Source organism: Anopheles nili, chromosome 3, assembly GCF_943737925.1.
Source record: "Anopheles nili chromosome 3, idAnoNiliSN_F5_01, whole genome shotgun sequence".
Classification (NCBI taxonomy): domain Eukaryota; kingdom Metazoa; phylum Arthropoda; class Insecta; order Diptera; family Culicidae; genus Anopheles; species Anopheles nili.
The window spans coordinates 13,385,464-13,401,677 of NC_071292.1; the positions used below are offsets into that span (position 1 = coordinate 13,385,464).

At 47.2% G+C, this 16,214-nt stretch overlaps 3 protein-coding genes across 6 annotated transcripts; 2 read left to right on the forward strand and 1 right to left on the reverse strand.

The window, feature by feature from the left end:
* The first annotated feature begins 226 nt into the window (after positions 1-226).
* On the forward strand, positions 227-714 carry LOC128726943 (uncharacterized). The gene is made up of 2 exons (XM_053820792.1): positions 227-376; positions 451-714. The coding sequence occupies exons 1-2, from the start codon at positions 227-229 to the stop codon at positions 712-714; spliced, it is 414 nt and encodes a 137-aa protein (XP_053676767.1).
* Positions 715-1,372: 658 nt separating this feature from the next.
* LOC128722801 (uncharacterized) lies at positions 1,373-3,300 on the forward strand. The gene is made up of 7 exons (XM_053816482.1): positions 1,373-1,398; positions 1,470-1,614; positions 1,680-2,307; positions 2,389-2,576; positions 2,642-2,807; positions 2,893-2,993; positions 3,202-3,300. Exons 1-7 carry the CDS (start codon positions 1,373-1,375, stop codon positions 3,298-3,300), a joined length of 1,353 nt encoding a protein of 450 aa, XP_053672457.1.
* A 1,194-nt stretch (positions 3,301-4,494) lies between these two features.
* LOC128726073 (dnaJ homolog subfamily C member 7) lies at positions 4,495-15,103 on the reverse strand. Of its 4 annotated transcripts, none has more exons than XM_053819857.1 (4): positions 14,899-15,103; positions 6,774-7,024; positions 5,659-6,705; positions 4,495-5,573 (listed from the first exon to the last, which is right to left on the reverse strand). In XM_053819857.1, exons 1-4 carry the CDS (start codon positions 15,072-15,074, stop codon positions 5,452-5,454), a joined length of 1,596 nt encoding a protein of 531 aa, XP_053675832.1. In that variant the 5' UTR covers positions 15,075-15,103; the 3' UTR covers positions 4,495-5,451. The 4 variants fall into 4 exon arrangements, with proteins under 4 accessions (XP_053675832.1, XP_053675830.1, XP_053675831.1 ...); XM_053819855.1 differs by having other exon boundaries at positions 5,656-6,705; XM_053819856.1 differs by having other exon boundaries at positions 5,650-6,705.
* Between the last annotated feature and the right edge of the window lie 1,111 nt (positions 15,104-16,214).

Below are 16,214 nucleotides of genomic sequence, written 5' to 3' on the forward strand. Positions count from 1 at the left end.
AAAATGAAGCGTTTTTGCCGTAACCCAAAAATGGGTGACATGGCGTTTTGTAAAAATTTACATCACCCACTTTTTGGGTGATGTGGTACTCAAGGTGATAAGCGGATTAGAAAGTTGAAATAAAATGAAGGAGCTCGAAATAGCTATCCCAGTAGGCCGGTTCAAGCAAGCTAGGTGCAAGCGTTATTTGACTTGGTACATTCGCAGCGTTGACTGAAGGCCGAAAATGCCGAACTGCAAGCTCACCAAATCGTTCACTTTTCCAACACCAATTCGCTACGAATGGACCAAGGCATATACGGCCCGTCCCAAGGATAACCTCATCGCCCATCAGGACATCCTGCTGAAGCATCCCTTTCGCCCGTCGTACGACATGGTAAGTCAAAGATGGTCCCTTGTGGTAATGTGGCGTCTCAGTCTCAGAATGTCGTGTTCCATTTTTTCCCACAGGATGGTGACCCAACGATGGACTGTTTGCTCGATTGGTCGTACGCGCGCGTCTGGCACACCGAGGCAGAAACCTTCCGGACGAACCGGAAAAATACGGTCCGTGGAAAGTCGACAAAGAAAAAGCTTTCGAACTGCCCAGATCGTAGACCGAAACCGGTGGAACCGTGTCGGGAACGATTCACCATAAATCGGTTCCGTGACGTACCGGCAAAAGTCGATACAGGGCGATCAGTCCAACCGACTCGATTGCTGTGTACATGTTAAAAGGATATTCCAGTGTACGTGAACTTTTGCACGCCACCGTGTGGAAGTCGTCTGCACGCTCTCCGTAGTGTTTCGGAAGGATGTAAACCCTCTCTTCTCTCAAAATTCTTAGTCCCTCTCTCGCTCTCTCTATCGCTCTCTGTTTCTGTCACCATGATGGTCGTAGTCCTTTTTCCGCGCCCAAAGCAACGACCGATCTAGCGAACATGTGCGTTTCCCCTCCAATTAGTGAAGAGAAACAGGACACTCTTCCAGCCATCTGTCAAAACTCCCGTACGCGCGAACGAGAAGAAACGCACATGAAAAAGAGAGGAAAAAACAATAAAAAAAAAGCTAGAATAAATCCACACAAACTTTCTCAAACCCAAGACCTTCAACTGCAGCACGTTCGGGTTCGTCAGTTTTTCCAGCAGCTAGTTTTGTGTTTCGGGCATTTTATCCACCCCATCCATGAGCGGAAGAACTCCATAGGTGTTTTCGATAGGGTCGTTCGCTTTTAGATCCTTATTTTTTAGAGTTCCCCGCCATCCGTTGCGTGTCATTACACGAACGAAACGGACGACTTACGGCTTTCGGTTGTCCCGCATTTCCCAGCAACAGGATTTTGGTTACGTGCGGTTTTCCCTCCACTCGTGTGCATCGTCAGGGCTGCTTCCGGATGGCGAAGTTACGAAGCATTTTCAAGTAGGTACACGGATATACCCCGGCATACCGAAGAATGGTAAACGATTGTGTCTATTTCTCGCTCACGCTAGGAAACACCTGATTCCGAACCTGGAGAGCAAGTGTCGCCTGTGCCTTTCGGACCGGGCAATTGTGCAGTCCATCTTCCAGTCGGAAAACAGCAAGGAAGCGACCGCTACGTTGGTGGAGAAAATATTCGAGTGCACTGCAATAATGGTAAACGACCGAATCATCATCCATCATCAAACACGTATTTACGCGTTTGGCGCTACCCATTTCAGCTTTCGAAGGACTTCGACTTCCCGTCCCCGATCTGCGAGGATTGCGCGCAAAAGCTGGACGAGTTTCTGCTCTTTCGCACCAAATGCTTGCGCAGCAACGAGATCTACCGCTTCAATCGGCTTCACAAGCAACGGATGCTGTTCTGTCGACCGGTTGGGAGCGAGAAAAAATCCCCCCCTGAGGCCAATGTGGTTGATGGTAAACCGGACACGGAATCGAGCTCATCGTCGGAGGAATTGCGCCCAACGGAAGCTCAGTGTGTCCAGATGGCGCAAGTCATCCCCGTAGTAATCGTCGAAGAAGCTAGTGGTTCAAGTAGTTCCGAGCACCGTACGGTGATAGACACAGAACAGATAACCACACGATCGGATCGCATCCTGGAGCCTGAGATAACGACATGCTCGGTCTTAAGCAACGGAGCGAATACTGAGCAAAGCGTACCTGAGGAGCAGTCGGAGATGGATTCGGAGTCCATGCAAAGTAACAACCGAATGTCACCGTCCACACTTGAGCAGACGGACGAACAGTTGATCCTTAGGTGGAAACCTCCACTGGATCCTGAGGATAGCGAGTGTTCGAGTATGTTTTCTCCGGCACCGGTTGTATTCCTCGTCGATGAGACGGAAAGTAAGTGAAGCTCAAAACGCCTCGAACAAACATATGGTACATTTTTCATACCGTGGTATTTTCTATTCCAACCAAATACAGCTACAACTAGCGAGGTCGAGGACATAGAGGAAGTGATGCTGCTTCCTAGCGAGCAAGCTGATTCCGCGCGAAAGTCCGATTTCCCGCTTGATCCCGTCGGGGATGTCACGTTTCCGATCGAAACGGTCGAACAGCTAGAGCAGCTGGAGCAGTTGGTCAGGAGCTCCGACTCTGCTCGAAATTGCTACGTAAGAACGTACTGCCGTGTCTCAGAACCGCTTCTTAGACGTTCTATTCTCACTCCATTCCGCAGATAAATACGCTAAGGCGGCTAAAATCGCACGATTGCTCGCTCAGCACTACATATCAACGGTTGTTCGCGGATAAGCTGCTGATCCACTACAACTACGATGGCATCTCGCCGAAGTACAACAAACGATCGCTGAAGTCGTTGCACCTTTTCACGGAATGTATGGTTGGTAAGTTGTGGCCGGCTGGCTGGAGCTTTTAAACTACTTGGTAAAGCACTTACGCTGTTGGTTGCTCTCTGCTCGCATGCTCCAGTGGCCTGGGAAGACCATATGGACGCCGGCAAGGTTAAGGAGGCTGTAATTCAGGCTGTGAGAAAATCCCATAACCGTTACAACCAGTTCAACCACCGTAAGGTAAGCCCATGTGAAAGTGCTTTGTCCGGATGCTATAAATGATGGAAAATTATACTTTTCTTATCGCTTGCGAACATCTTTTCTCACTTCCAAAGCGAGCCAGGTATGAATATGTTCCTTTTTTTACGCTTGTTCGTAAACGAAAATACACTGATTTTTTTAATGATTAATTAATTAATTAATTTATGATAAATTATCTTCCGCACAGCTACGAGTGGTTATAGCTGATGATAACCCATTGAAGGGTGATCCATCGTGGAAGGATTACCAACTACTGCCAGCTAACGTTCACACACTGGTGCCGTAAAGCCGCGTAATTAAACATTTAAGTAGCTGGAGTTGTCTTCACCGAAAAACACACACACACACATTTTCTACACAAAGGACACAAAAGATTACCGGTAGAAAGGAAAAACGATAGATAGAAATCACTAGGCTAAGGAAGGAAGGAATTGTTAGAATATCTGGACGAGAGCTCTAAAAATGTTAGTACTTAGAAACGGTACCAATTACATCGTGCAACTTAATGCAATACTATTAACTCTCTTTAGCCACATTCTCTAGCAAGATAGGAGAGAAGATCATCGGAAAGATGTAGTTCACAATATCATTGTTACGTCGTAGATAAGTAGTAGAATTACGAGACCAAGTGATAGTTACAGAGAAAACGTAAAACGTCCTGTGAACGGAACAAACAGTTTACTCTTGGTAGCATATATTTTAGGGTTCGCTGAATCGGAGTCTGACCTTGAGCAAGACGATGGGAGCTAGATTCACTCTCAAACGTCCACCGGTCGCAATTAGGATTATGTCACGCTTACGGTTGTTACTCAGCAATGGAGAATTGTTTTGAAACGTGTTTTTACCTTTTATACCTTTATGAACGCGTGTTTGCGCACGGCACACTTCATGGACCGCCGGTATGCAGTTGCTACCAAAGGGGACCATTATAGGACGTAGGACTCCTCTCCTCCCAGCAATTATACGTGTTACAATAATAGTATGATAAACTAGCGTACATAGTCTACTTCTACGCGTACCAGCAAGCAATACCGCACCCCGAACGTGAGAGGGAAGAAACGTGTCCGAATGAACGCATCATGGCTGTGCTCGTATCGTCAGGAACGAAGCCTTCTTCTGGACTAACGCTACCCAGTTCGATCAACCGAAGAAAGGAGAAACACTAACTCTACCAAAAATCATGACCTAACTGTTAGATGAGGACATCTATTTCAATATCCTTACCGCTAGACACGAACTGCTCACTGTGAATTTGCTTATGAAGTTAGGAGACGTTTTAAGCTAAGATATTTTTTCATAATGAGACGGTCTTAAAAGCGACCACTGCGGTGCTAAAACTAAAACCTGACTGAACTCATGTCCGGTGGGTTAAATACTATGTGGGCAAATGTAGCATGCCTTAGGGTGGACAACACACCCTTACTAACCTTCCGATAGCGAAATATTCTCATGGTTCTTTCAAAACATTCTTTTTAGGATTAATCAACGGCTAATCACATTCCGTACAGTACCATGCACAGTTGCGAAAGGTGCACTTTTTATTCTTAACACGATTCCCACTGCCCCGGTGCTCTAGTATCATTAATGCTCCTGTAGGTATAGTTATGCAATTGTTACTTCTCGGTTGGATTACATATTGGTTTATGTTACTAGTTTTTATTATACTAATTCACATATATGGGGAGAACGATAAAGTTACTTGCAATGTCGTATGTCCGGCAAGGCTACAGCAATTTGCATTACACAGACTTCGATTCTTCCTAGTCCAGAGATCCGAAGCGATAACACAGCCCCCATTAATAGCCTGTCTATCGATTGGCAGTTCCGATCAGTAACCGCTGATCGAATGTAATGCGCTGGGACTAATTTTTTGCTTTTTCAACCTAATGATAGCTTTCTCAAAAAATGTATTAAAAAAAGATGCACGCGCATGTCGAAATCACGGCGCACAATTTTGAAAAATTGTATACAGCAAAATGATAGACAAGCTACAAAAATACCCTTCACCCTACAGTTCAGCCTGCGTTCCTGGATCATTTTGTGTGCTCATTTATATATCATATTTTGATCACTTCGTCTTTAAAATAAATAAACGATAATAAAAATGTACAATTTTTGTGGCATGTATATGAGACAAAAGAAGAGGATATAAGAATGGCATTGAATAAAATATTGCAAATAAACAATGACAAAAATGTCTCAAAATAGATTCTGTTTTTACTTCAATTGTTAATAAAATGTATGAATCCTAAAGAGCTCTCACGGTTGCAGTTGGTAGCAGGTATCTAACAAAAAACCGCACACATCGTACAATATTTCTTACTTCACAACAATAAGATAGTACCTCGGGAATTGGCTAATATCGTTTCTTGTACCATTTCTGCCAAAAAACACGAAATTGATAGACTCGACAACGCATGAAGCAGTAGAATGCACCTTAACCAAAGTGGAACGAAAAATTTGTATTGCCGCCTTCGCCACCTCTGCCTGGGAAACCTCCGAAACCAAAATCAGATGGGAAGAAGAACTGCCGATAAATTTGCTGAGGGTCGACATTCGCTGCAAGAGAAATAGAGAAGAAATGCTCATTAGTAAACCAAACCTCAGAGCACATAGTTCAGCGGCACTCGATGACGCTTACCACTATTATTCATCTCTTCTAAATCCTGTCCGCTGTCGTACCGGGCCTTTTTAATTGGGTCCGACAAGATCGTGTATGCTTCTCCCAGTTCCTTGAATTTACGCTCTTGTTCTTTCTTTTCCTCGTCCGTCGAGTTGGCGTGTCGATCGGGATGGTGTACAAGGGCCCGCTTGCGGTACGCTTTCTTGATTTCGTCCTCTGTCGCTTGCTTAGTGACGCCGAGAATCTTGTAGTAGTCCTTACGCTTTGATTTCTTCAGTTGGAACATGGCATCCTTGAGCAGGTTTTTAATCTCCACGGTGCGATCATGCTTGAACGCCTTCTCGTAGTCCTTTACCGCCTCCTCGAAGTTCTCCATATTATAGTGAAGCTTGGCTCGCTGCATCAGAGCCTTCATGTACTTCTCGTTTAACTCCAGCGCGCTTGAACAGTCCGCGATGGAATCGCGGATGTTGCCAAGTTTCGAGTTTACTAGCGCACGGTTGTAGTACAGTTTGCTGTTGATATCCTTGTTCAGCGAGTCTAGCTCGAGCGCTTCGCTGTAGATCGTGAGTGCCTGGCGGTACTTGCCGGTTTTGAACATTTCATTACCTGCCTCCTTCTTCTCCTTGAGCTGTTTCGCTTTCTGGCGCATTGCTTTCGCTTTCTTGTGATCAGGATCAAGCATCAACGCCCGCTCGAAGTGCAGTAAGCCCTTCTCTAGATTATCGCTATAATACAGTGTCAAACCGCGCACGTAAATCGCATCCGCGTTATTACTGTGCATCTGCATTATCGTAATCGCAATGTTGCACGCTTCCTCGAAGCGTAGCAGCATAGCCAAGCATTCTGCCTTGAGCAACTTGAGATGTATGCTAGCGGGAGCTATCTTGATAGCGCTATCGCAGTGAAACAAACAGGTGCGATAGTCTTGCCGGTCGTACGAGCTGGCTGCCTTCTCATTCAAGCCGCGGAGTTGTTCAACACCAACAATTTCGTCCCGCAAAGCCGTGTTCACCGTGTCCAAATTCGGATACTTGCGTATCGCCTGTTCTGCGCCAATGACATCGCCTAATGAAAAAAAATATATTATCAATTTAGCCAAGAAATCACACAAATCTGTGCGTTCAGTCACCTACCAAGCATCAGCGAGCATTTAGCCATCCGGACGTAGCCCTTCTCATACTTGTCGTCGATGGTGGTAGCCGTTTTAACATCGTTGAGTGCAGCCCGATAGTCACTAAGCATCATATAACAAGCGGATCGGTTGCCATAGTAGGCAGCAGTTTCCGGGCTAAGATTGATTGCCTCCGTGTACAGGCGAATGGCTGCATCGTAACGTTTTGATTTGTATTCATCATTACCAGCATTTTTTTTCTCCTCGGCCGCTCTAAAACAGATGAAAATAAAGCAAAAATTTATCAAGTTCTTTTACAAAAATGGGCAAATGATAAATATATCCGAAATGGAATTCTAGCATCATCACAGGTTGTTATGGAAACCAGATTCAAGCAATCGAGCAGCCCAGTTATAAATATTCAAACGAACCGCGGGGGTAAAGTATATACTTAGTCCAAACCTCCTGAACCTAACAAAGATAGATCGTGGGTGATGGAGAAGGAGAAGGGGAAGTTTATGAGACGGTGGATGGGGAGTGAAGGTGATTTTGCCACCGATGTTCACGGCAATTGTACCACCACAATAAAGTCTACAATAAAAATAGCACAATTTGCTTCGAGCCTGCCAGAAACCTTCACGAACATCCACATTGGGCGCAATATTTTCCGACGTAATAGCTTACCTTTCGATTGTCACTTCCTCCATGGTGAAAATGTGTACGGACAACGACGAACGAAGACCGTGCTGCGAAACTGCAATTCTACGGATTCCCTCTACTAGGGCTTAAAACACTCACACCGTTTTGCGCACGCCGGTGGAAATTGTTTGCCACAGGATACAAGAATTTTCCAGCTCTTGGTAGCGCCAAGAAGGGAAAATATTTTCCAAATAGCAACCAGCTTCACACCCGTGCACTTCCGATGGAGCAAAACCAACCAAAGAGAGGGTGGCAGTGTATCGTGCCTATTTTGACGACCCATTTGGCCAGCCGTGTTTGTAGTGACCAGCTCGATACTTCAGATCTACGCGCATTCAGATCTACGCGCATGAGAGTTACTGTATTGTATTTAAATTATAAGCTAATAGCAGGTTGGAACGTTAAATCAGTAAAACGTTATCAGTACCTATGCAAAATATTCCCTGTTTAAAATGCCTACCTCTTGTAAATTCATTTTCTTTTGCATCCTTTTAATGTTTCTTTTGTTACGCACTGTTTGACAAAGATGAATTTCGCTATGAAGTCTTGGCAGTGACGGCCACCTGTCAAAGTGTGAAACCATTTCGTCGGGAAGAGTTGTTTTATTTTTGATTATTTCCAATTTACCTTCTTGAAATTGTGTTTAAATTCTTCATTCTTGCTTTAAATTTGCGCTGCACCTTTAGAATAGCGTAGTTGAGGGCCTGTGGTGATGCGTGAGGTGATATCCTACCTTTGCATGGTTCCTTGCCACTCCGAAGGAAGCCAATAAGAAAGATTGCTCAGTTGAATTGAAAGTGCCATGAAATTAGTGACAAATATTTCCCTCTAGGAGCAAACAGTAAGCATTCCAATAGCAAAGCGTAATCGTTATCGCGTATCGACAGACCGTAAAGTCGTACCTAGCTGTACCTCAAACAAAACCTGATTCTGTGGAAAATGTACGATTATATTGTAAAATGGCGCTTTCAACAAGGCGATCGAGTCTAGTTCAGCATTTGCAGCAGCATCGATCATGTTCGAGAAAAACCTCGTGCCTCCATCGATGGTCCGACCAACGTTTCTAGTCCCATCTGTGTACTTCGCTCGAAATCAGCTGATTCCGCCATTGATGTGATTTGTTTTGATGTCGGAAAATCTTAAATAACCTCAACATTTTAGCCATAACCTAAGTTTTCGTTACCAAACAAAAGGGTCCCCTAGCTGCCTCCTTATCATATAGGAAGGAAAAAGGCAAAAAACTCCCGAGCGGTAAAGACTGTGCGCAGCGCCGCCTTGCGGCAGACGAAAGCATTATTGCTATTGCTGCCTGTTCCACCATGATGGAATCTTTTGGACTTTTGTGCAGTGTGTGAGCGAGCGAGTGAGGAATTGACTGCGGAACGCATGTGTCATATGTGCCTCTCGAGGGCGAGCAGGAAGGAGAACGCAAAGAATCTGCCAAAAACTTTGAAATGTCATTTCGCGATAATACAGTGAAGCGACAGGCAATGCAGCACCATTATAGAGTGTAAAGTTTGTCCATTCTTTCTATCGTTCTCTCCAGTATCTTCCCGTGCTAAGCGTGGCGTCCGCATCCGGGCTACCCTGATGTGGAGCAGCGATGAACCACAACTCATATGCACTCTGGCAAATGAATGCCAACCAAACCCAACTCAGGAGCAACAGTAGCGTCGTTGGCGGCGGCGGCGGTAACGCAATAACATCTACCTTCGTGCCCACGACAAGGGGGAAATTAAAGATCATCAGCATCAATGGGCAAGGCGGGACAACACAGTTCATGGAAACGGTGGCGTCTCCGAGTACTGATGGTAGTGCAGCAGTGTACAGTGGTGATGTTGCTAGCGGATCTTATCTCCCGGTACAACCTGGACAGCGGTTTCACCAGCCCCAGCGAACGGCGACCATACTGAACGAGTCCATTCTGCTCCAAACCGTCGACGGGCAGTATCTCGTGGACGAACGGTCCATACAGAACATCGACCAGATTCCGCCGGAAAATCTAATCTACATGACCACTGGCGAGACCGTCGCAGCGGTGGATGGTGAAGCCGGAACGCTTGTAGCGAGCACGCCCGAAGTCATCCAGATGGCCCATGTGCAAACACCAAATGCCTCCCAACACGAGCTAGCGATGCATGATTATGCCGTTTCGGAAACCCAGCAACATCCAACCTACGACCAGTCCGTTGCCCCGGAGCAACCGCAACAACAGTACACGGAAGAGTGCCAGGTGACCGAAGAGGTAATCACCGACGACTGGGTCCAATCACAGGACGAAGAATGCGTGCAGGTAACGGTCGATCAGCTCGGAGCGAGCGCGACATCGGTTGAGGACGATATGCCGACCGTTCCGCTTGATCAGGACGAGTACAGTGTGTCCCGGCCATATCCGTGCGACTTTTGTAGCCGGCGGTTTCGGAAGAAAATCACGCTGCAAAACCATCTCATTATACACTCGAACGATCGCCCGTATGTGTGCAATCTATGCGGTGCCAGGTACGGTCGCCGGTGCGATCTGATCCAACATCTCAAACAACACGCCTATGCGACGGCCGACCAGGACGAGCTATCATTTCGCAATGAACAGGACGTGGACTGTACGTATAGTGTATCCGCGCCATTGCCATTGTCGCATTTGGATTCGGAATAATGGTAACATTTTACGTACCAATCTTATTTCAGATGATTTGACCGAGTTCCCCTCAACGACGCATAAGCACCGGTCACGGTTCTCGAGCGAGGACGAGGATATGTACATCCAGGAGACGATGGTGAACTACAACTCGCAGCCTCCGATGCAGCTAATTTCTACGCGTTCCTCCGCACCGAAGGAGATCTCATCATCTGCCTTCAGCACCGATTCCATGACACGACCGCCATACGCCAACGGTTTCAGCATGCGCCAGCCGGCGGAACGTGATGATGACAGGCTGTTTTGCGAGCTCCCTTCGATCGTCGGCGACGTCGGTAGCAAGAGACCAACCGCCCGTAAAAGGGGCCAACCTGCTGCAACGGGATCGCGTGAAGTTCGCCCAAAGCATGGTAACTTTGCTTCCACAAAGGGAACGGCAAACCGGGCAACGCGCGCACCTGTGACCACCGCCAATCGGTACATTAAAAAAGAACCCTCGGACTCTTCCGAAGCTCAATCGACGCCATTTCCAGTGGCCGATGAGAGGAAACCGTTCGTATGCCAGCAGTGCGGTGTCTCGTTCGGGCGCGCAAAAGCACTAGAGTCGCATTCCCGTAGCCATAGCAACGAACCGCCGTACGATTGTGATGTATGCTTCATCCAGTTTTGTGATCAAGCGCTACTTCACGATCACATCGAACGCATACACGGTTTCAAGTACCCGTCCCGTCAAGGGAAAGCGCTCGGCAACAAGAAACAGTTCAAGTGTGATAGATGCAGTGCGGTTTTCTTGCGAATTGAACACTTGAAAACCCATCTCCAGCAGGATCACTGCCAGGCCGCGTTCGCATGTGACGACAGTGACCCATCACAAGCGTACGGTGGTGCGATCATTAAACAAGAGCTTACCGAAGCGTCGGCTCACAAAGAGAGAGAACATGAAGACAGGGACACGGATGCAGCCGATGAATACGGCGGGTACGATTATTCGATCGAGCACTACGAAGCGCGATCCCCATCGTCGCTGTCCTGTCGGGATTGCGGTGAAACGTTCGATAAAGCGATCGATTTGTTGGACCACGCCGAGCTGCACACCGCGCGGCACGAACCGTACGAGTGCCAGCTGTGCGGTGAAAAGTTCCTCGACGAGTCCGTCATGAAGCAACACGTCCAGGAACGACATCGCCACGAGCTGACCGGAACGTCCTGCGCGATCTGCGGCAAGCGGTGTAAAACGCAGACGACGCTGATGAAGCACGCCTGGGATCATTCGCGAGAGCGCGCCCACTGCTGTTCGAAGTGCGGTAAAACTTTCTACCACATGGCGCGGCTAAAGCGCCACATGGACTCGCACCGGAACAAGACGGTGCGTTGCGAGGTTTGCGATCAGGAGTTCCCCGATGGCCGCTCGCTTATGAACCATCGCCATTCGCACTCGAAATCGAACGAATATCCGTGCCACGAGTGCAACAAATCGTTTGGCTCACGCTCGTCCCAGCAGATCCACATGCGCATTCATACGGGCGAGCGTCCGTACGCGTGTCGATTCTGCTGGAAAGCATTCGCTGATGGAGGCACGCTCCGGAAGCACGAGCGGATCCACACGGGCGAAAAGCCGTACGCGTGCCCGGTGTGTCCGAAAGCCTTCAACCAGCGGGTTGTCCTGCGGGAGCATATCCGTGCGCACCACTCGCAGGCCGATGGACGGAAGGGAACGACCGATCAGCAACCGTTCGTCTGTGTCGTTTGCAGTGCACCCTTCACCACGACCGCCGACCTCGTGCAGCATCTGATCGAACACAGCGACACGAACACGGCCCTCAAGCGCAAACCACCCACCTTTCCTAGGAAGTACAAACGGCGTCGGAAATTGAAACCACACGAACTCGAGCGTCTGCAGAAGGGCCGCCGGAAGCAGAAGGTTAAACCAGGTGACGATAACGAGCCGGAAGACGACCCTGGCACAACGGCCGAAGACCCAGATGGGCATGAAGTGGGCCCGCTTGAGTACCAGCAGGACGGTAGTGCTGGTAGTGATGCTTCGGGAGGTAGTGACCACAACCCGCCGGATGGAACAACCCATCATATGGGCTCGATGGAAGACAATCACGACAGGATTGCTATGCAAACGCCGCACAGTATGCTCGATGATAACGGCATAAATTTGCTTAGCAATGCGGTGCTGTTGCACGATCAGGACGACCCGATTAAGCTCAGTAATAATCACTTTATCGAGTCTCCGCGAAAGCCACCAACTAATGCAACGAAACCGAAGGTAAAAGCGAAGAACGCGATATCGACAAAGGTAGGCTCGTCGCGGGTGGTCTGCACGCCAAAATCAAAACGCATTTACGCCCGGAATGCGGCACTCTCCCGCACGAGCTCCGACAATCGGCCAACTCGTCAATCGCCAAGCTCTGCGAAGGATGTCGTCAAAGAGGAGGAGTTGCTCCTCGACACGCCGGAGGACGTGGAAAAGCGTGGCTCACCGCACAATAACAACATGACGCACGTGATGGAGGCGTTCAAAGCGCTGGAACGGAACCGCGGGTTGCCAGCGTACGTGCGGGAAATACCCTCGCACCGGATCTCGTCCGTAAGCTTTCCCCTGCTGGACGACGGGAACACGGACGATTCGATGGATGAATCGCTGGATGATGGTCAATCCATCTGTCCCACTAGCAAACGCGTCCAACCAGCTGCGGCGCTAGAGAATGACCAGCAGCCGCTGGTGGAAATGTCACGTAAGGAGAGACACATCGATCGATTCAACGCCAACAAGAAAAAGAACCAACGGGTTGTGAACAAACGGGCTAAAAGCCAACGCAACAAACAGGGGGTGCCGGTAAACAGCAGCAAGCCCAAAGCTAAATCCAAAAATGTTCCCTCCACCAGTGCTACCGCGCGACGGCGATCCATTGGTGGGAGTACGTCCTTAACGAGCAAGACTACGGTCTCGAGTCCACCAGCTGTGTTGCGCAGTCAACGGCTCACACGTCGCCAGCTCGAAAGGGAGGTCAACTTTCTGCAGGAAGCCATGTCGGCGGATATCGTCACCGGTGCTTCTAGCTCAGCGGACATGAGCGCTTCCGTCACATCGCTAACAACTATTCCCATGGCCGAAAAGAAGTCAAGTTCTTCGAGCAAGCTCCTGGGCAGCGATCAGCAACAGCAAGCATCGGAGCGGTTAGCTTCAATGCTCCTGAACGATGGAATTCCAGATCAGACATCCAGCGGAGCAAGTAGACGAAGCAGCAGCAACAGCAGGCGCAACAGCTCTTCCTTCAATCACGAGGAAAACGAGCGAGTGACAAATCTGATCACAATCTCCGAATCTATGCTAGAAGATGGTGACGAGGGATCATCCAACAAAGAAGATGGATCCGAGCGTGAAGGCGAATCGTCGAACATTACAACTAACACTACCTCACGACCGGTTGCCTCCGCTTATCGATGCTCGATCTGTGCCGCATGCTTTAACGAGCGATCGCAGCTCATCCTACACGTTCCTGTGCATATTTGAGCGTGCGTACAATCCTAGAGCAAAAGCGCATGCTTGCCATGAGGTTTTTCTCAACAACAAAAATTGTAAACCCATTCGTTGGAGCCACCGTCTGCCATTTTCATACTTCACCCTTGCCTACAAGGCTTACGATCGTTTGGTTGGAGGAAATTCGTAACGAATGATTGTGCGTTCTAGACGAAAGAAGGGATCAGCTGTTTTCCTTTACGCTATCGGTTTCGGTAAAGGTAAATACAAACACGACGCGAGCACTAGCGCGTGCGCATATTAAGGTTGCCGCGATTGTAATAACTAACTTCAGGTTACTTAAGCAATAAATCTGTTTCAAGTTACTGAGTTAGTATAGTATGCCAACATAATACGATGACCGAAATAGCATATAGAATCGCATGAAATAATTTAAGCTTTCGGCTCTACAACAGTTGTTATAGTTAGCTTTGCATGCCGCAGGAAAAATTGGAACCGCTTAAGATTGAGTGCCTTCATCTGCTCATAATTTAGGGCTTTGTCAAACAATTTCAATGTGGTCGTTGCGACAGGCGAGTTTAATTTGCTACATAGCATGGTGACGCTATCGTATAACTAATAGATATGAAATAATGTTCTACCGCAAAAGGGAAACCAAAACCACGAACGTCTTATCGAAAACGAGATGAGTTAATCTCTAGAGTTGCTATGGCATTCACAAGAATCCATCGCACACACAAATTCGGTGTCCATCATAGAGGTCTAGTATCATCTGTATAATACGATGGCTATTGAAATGACCGTTCCGAGGTGCCAGATGTAAGTTTGCAAACATAACAAAAAATCAATAGACGAACGCGAGCAAGAAAGCAATTTGGCCTACTCAATGACACCCGTCCTATATCCCACACAATGGAGGCGAATCAAGCTGCCCTGCGTAGTGTTATTGTTTCTGGCACAACGTGTATTGCTTATATTGGCCAGAACACCGACCTTCGGAGGTGGGGACTACGGGAAAGGTGTGGCGTGTAACTGGCAGGACATGGGAGGGAGAATCCCGTATAGGCTTTGTAGACAACACAACAATGAATTACGTTTGTTGGCTTCTTGTTCACTTGAAGGATGGCGATATGTCGATCTTATCGACGATATGAACGAAGGACAAGTTGACACGATAAAAAAAAACCATACCAAGTACCATTGGGAAGGAAAACTCACTAGCAAACTAACCTAACCAAAAATTTAACATTTTTTGCCAATGGAAAAGCGAGACCATTGACGCAGCAAAAAATGCACATGGAGGATCAATAGATTGCTACTCACATATGATTATTCATCGGTTCAAATTCCATCTCGTCCGGTTCTGGCTTTACCCCGGGATTCGGATCGATGGATTCCGTTGATTCCTGTCTGTTTGTACTTGTTTCTGGCTCATCGACGATCATAATCACATCGTCCGTGTCCGAATCATTGGCTAAATCGATCACTGCGTCGGACATGTTGAACTGTTTGCTGCGAGGACGCTGCAATGAGTATGTCACACCAATAAGCCGCACAGTAATGCCCCTGGATACTTGGGGAAACACGGAAATCGCGCCCGACCGGATCTTGCCTCAGCAGAACAATTTTCTTCGTCTGAACCAATGAATTATTGCATCTGACATCGGTTGACAACAAAAACAAAATGCTATGGAACACTTGGCAATCGCTGAGGCCCCGGTCGATTCAAGCTAAGTCGTTACAAAACACAGGCGTGAGGTCAATGACTACCTAGGAAAGATTTTATTCTAGTCAAGTTTTCAAACAAGATTAATTTTGAATTGGGTACAGATGCTGCTGGATGAAGACTCTTTAGTTATAGATCATACTTCGATTACTGTTACTGACTTTCTGTTACTGTTGGCATACATTTCGTCAGAAGCTGTATAATTTCTTTATAAGAACTGATTTTGGTGCCTCCTTTTCTCGTAAGATTTAAATATACACTAATACCTGGTTCAAATTGCTTTCCCAGCTCGTAGCATCTTCTATAGGTAATAAATGAATGTTTTGAAATAAATTTGCTGTTCGCTGGGTAATATATTACAGATACCTGATGTAATTTAATGCACAAAGTAAAATCTCAACGTACTTCACTTTTCTACCCTAGTACAGGTATAGATTTATCTCACAGTTTCTTATAATACCAACCAATTTTATTCCAACAGCTGTTTGACAACCAAGTATTTGACAAAAGCAGTTAAACTCATGGCTGCTGTCATGATGAGCTGTCCTCGATTTTCTCCTTGGGGGCTGTTTCTAAGCGTTTTCATGTTCTTGGTCGCATTCGGAAAAAATATCTTGGTGAGTCATGACGTGTTTCGTTACTTCGGTGATCTCTGGTTCTTAATAACTTTTTCTTGTACCGAAGTAGAAAGAAAAAGGAATCGAATCTTATTTGTTACGCGAAGAGTGCGTTTATAAAAAAAAAACAGCGAGGCTATATTTGCATACTGCGGACGTATATTAGCTAGAGCTAACTTTGCAGCTGCAAAGCAAGGCGTTGAGACACTCCCCGAAAGGTCCGCCATCTTGTCGCAGAGAGGAAAAGAATAAAATAGTCTAAAATCGCACTAAATTTCCTGCTGGAGAGATTCGTC

What these genes read in the sequence shown, in the direction of transcription:
- LOC128726943 (XM_053820792.1), top strand. Translation starts at nt 227, where the DNA reads ATGCCGAACTGCAAGCTCACCAAATCGTTCACTTTTCCAACACCAATT. An exon ending in TTCGCCCGTCGTACGACATG is followed by an intron (nt 377 to 450) that starts GTAAGTCAAAGA and finishes TTTTTCCCACAG; the next exon opens with GATGGTGACCCAACGATGGA.
- LOC128722801 (XM_053816482.1), top strand. Translation starts at nt 1,373, where the DNA reads ATGGCGAAGTTACGAAGCATTTTCAA. An exon ending in CCTCGTCGATGAGACGGAAA is followed by an intron (nt 2,308 to 2,388) that starts GTAAGTGAAGCT and finishes AACCAAATACAG; the next exon opens with CTACAACTAGCGAGGTCGAG. An exon ending in TTTCACGGAATGTATGGTTG is followed by an intron (nt 2,808 to 2,892) that starts GTAAGTTGTGGC and finishes CGCATGCTCCAG; the next exon opens with TGGCCTGGGAAGACCATATG.
- LOC128726073 (XM_053819856.1), bottom strand. Translation starts at nt 15,074, where the DNA reads ATGTCCGACGCAGTGATCGATTTAGCCAATGATTCGGACACGGACGAT. An exon ending in GAACCGATGAATAATCATAT is followed by an intron (nt 7,025 to 14,898) that starts GTGAGTAGCAAT and finishes CATCTGTTTTAG; the next exon opens with AGCGGCCGAGGAGAAAAAAA. An exon ending in GATGAATAATAGTGGTAAGC is followed by an intron (nt 5,574 to 5,649) that starts GTCATCGAGTGC and finishes TTTCTCTTGCAG; the next exon opens with CGAATGTCGACCCTCAGCAA.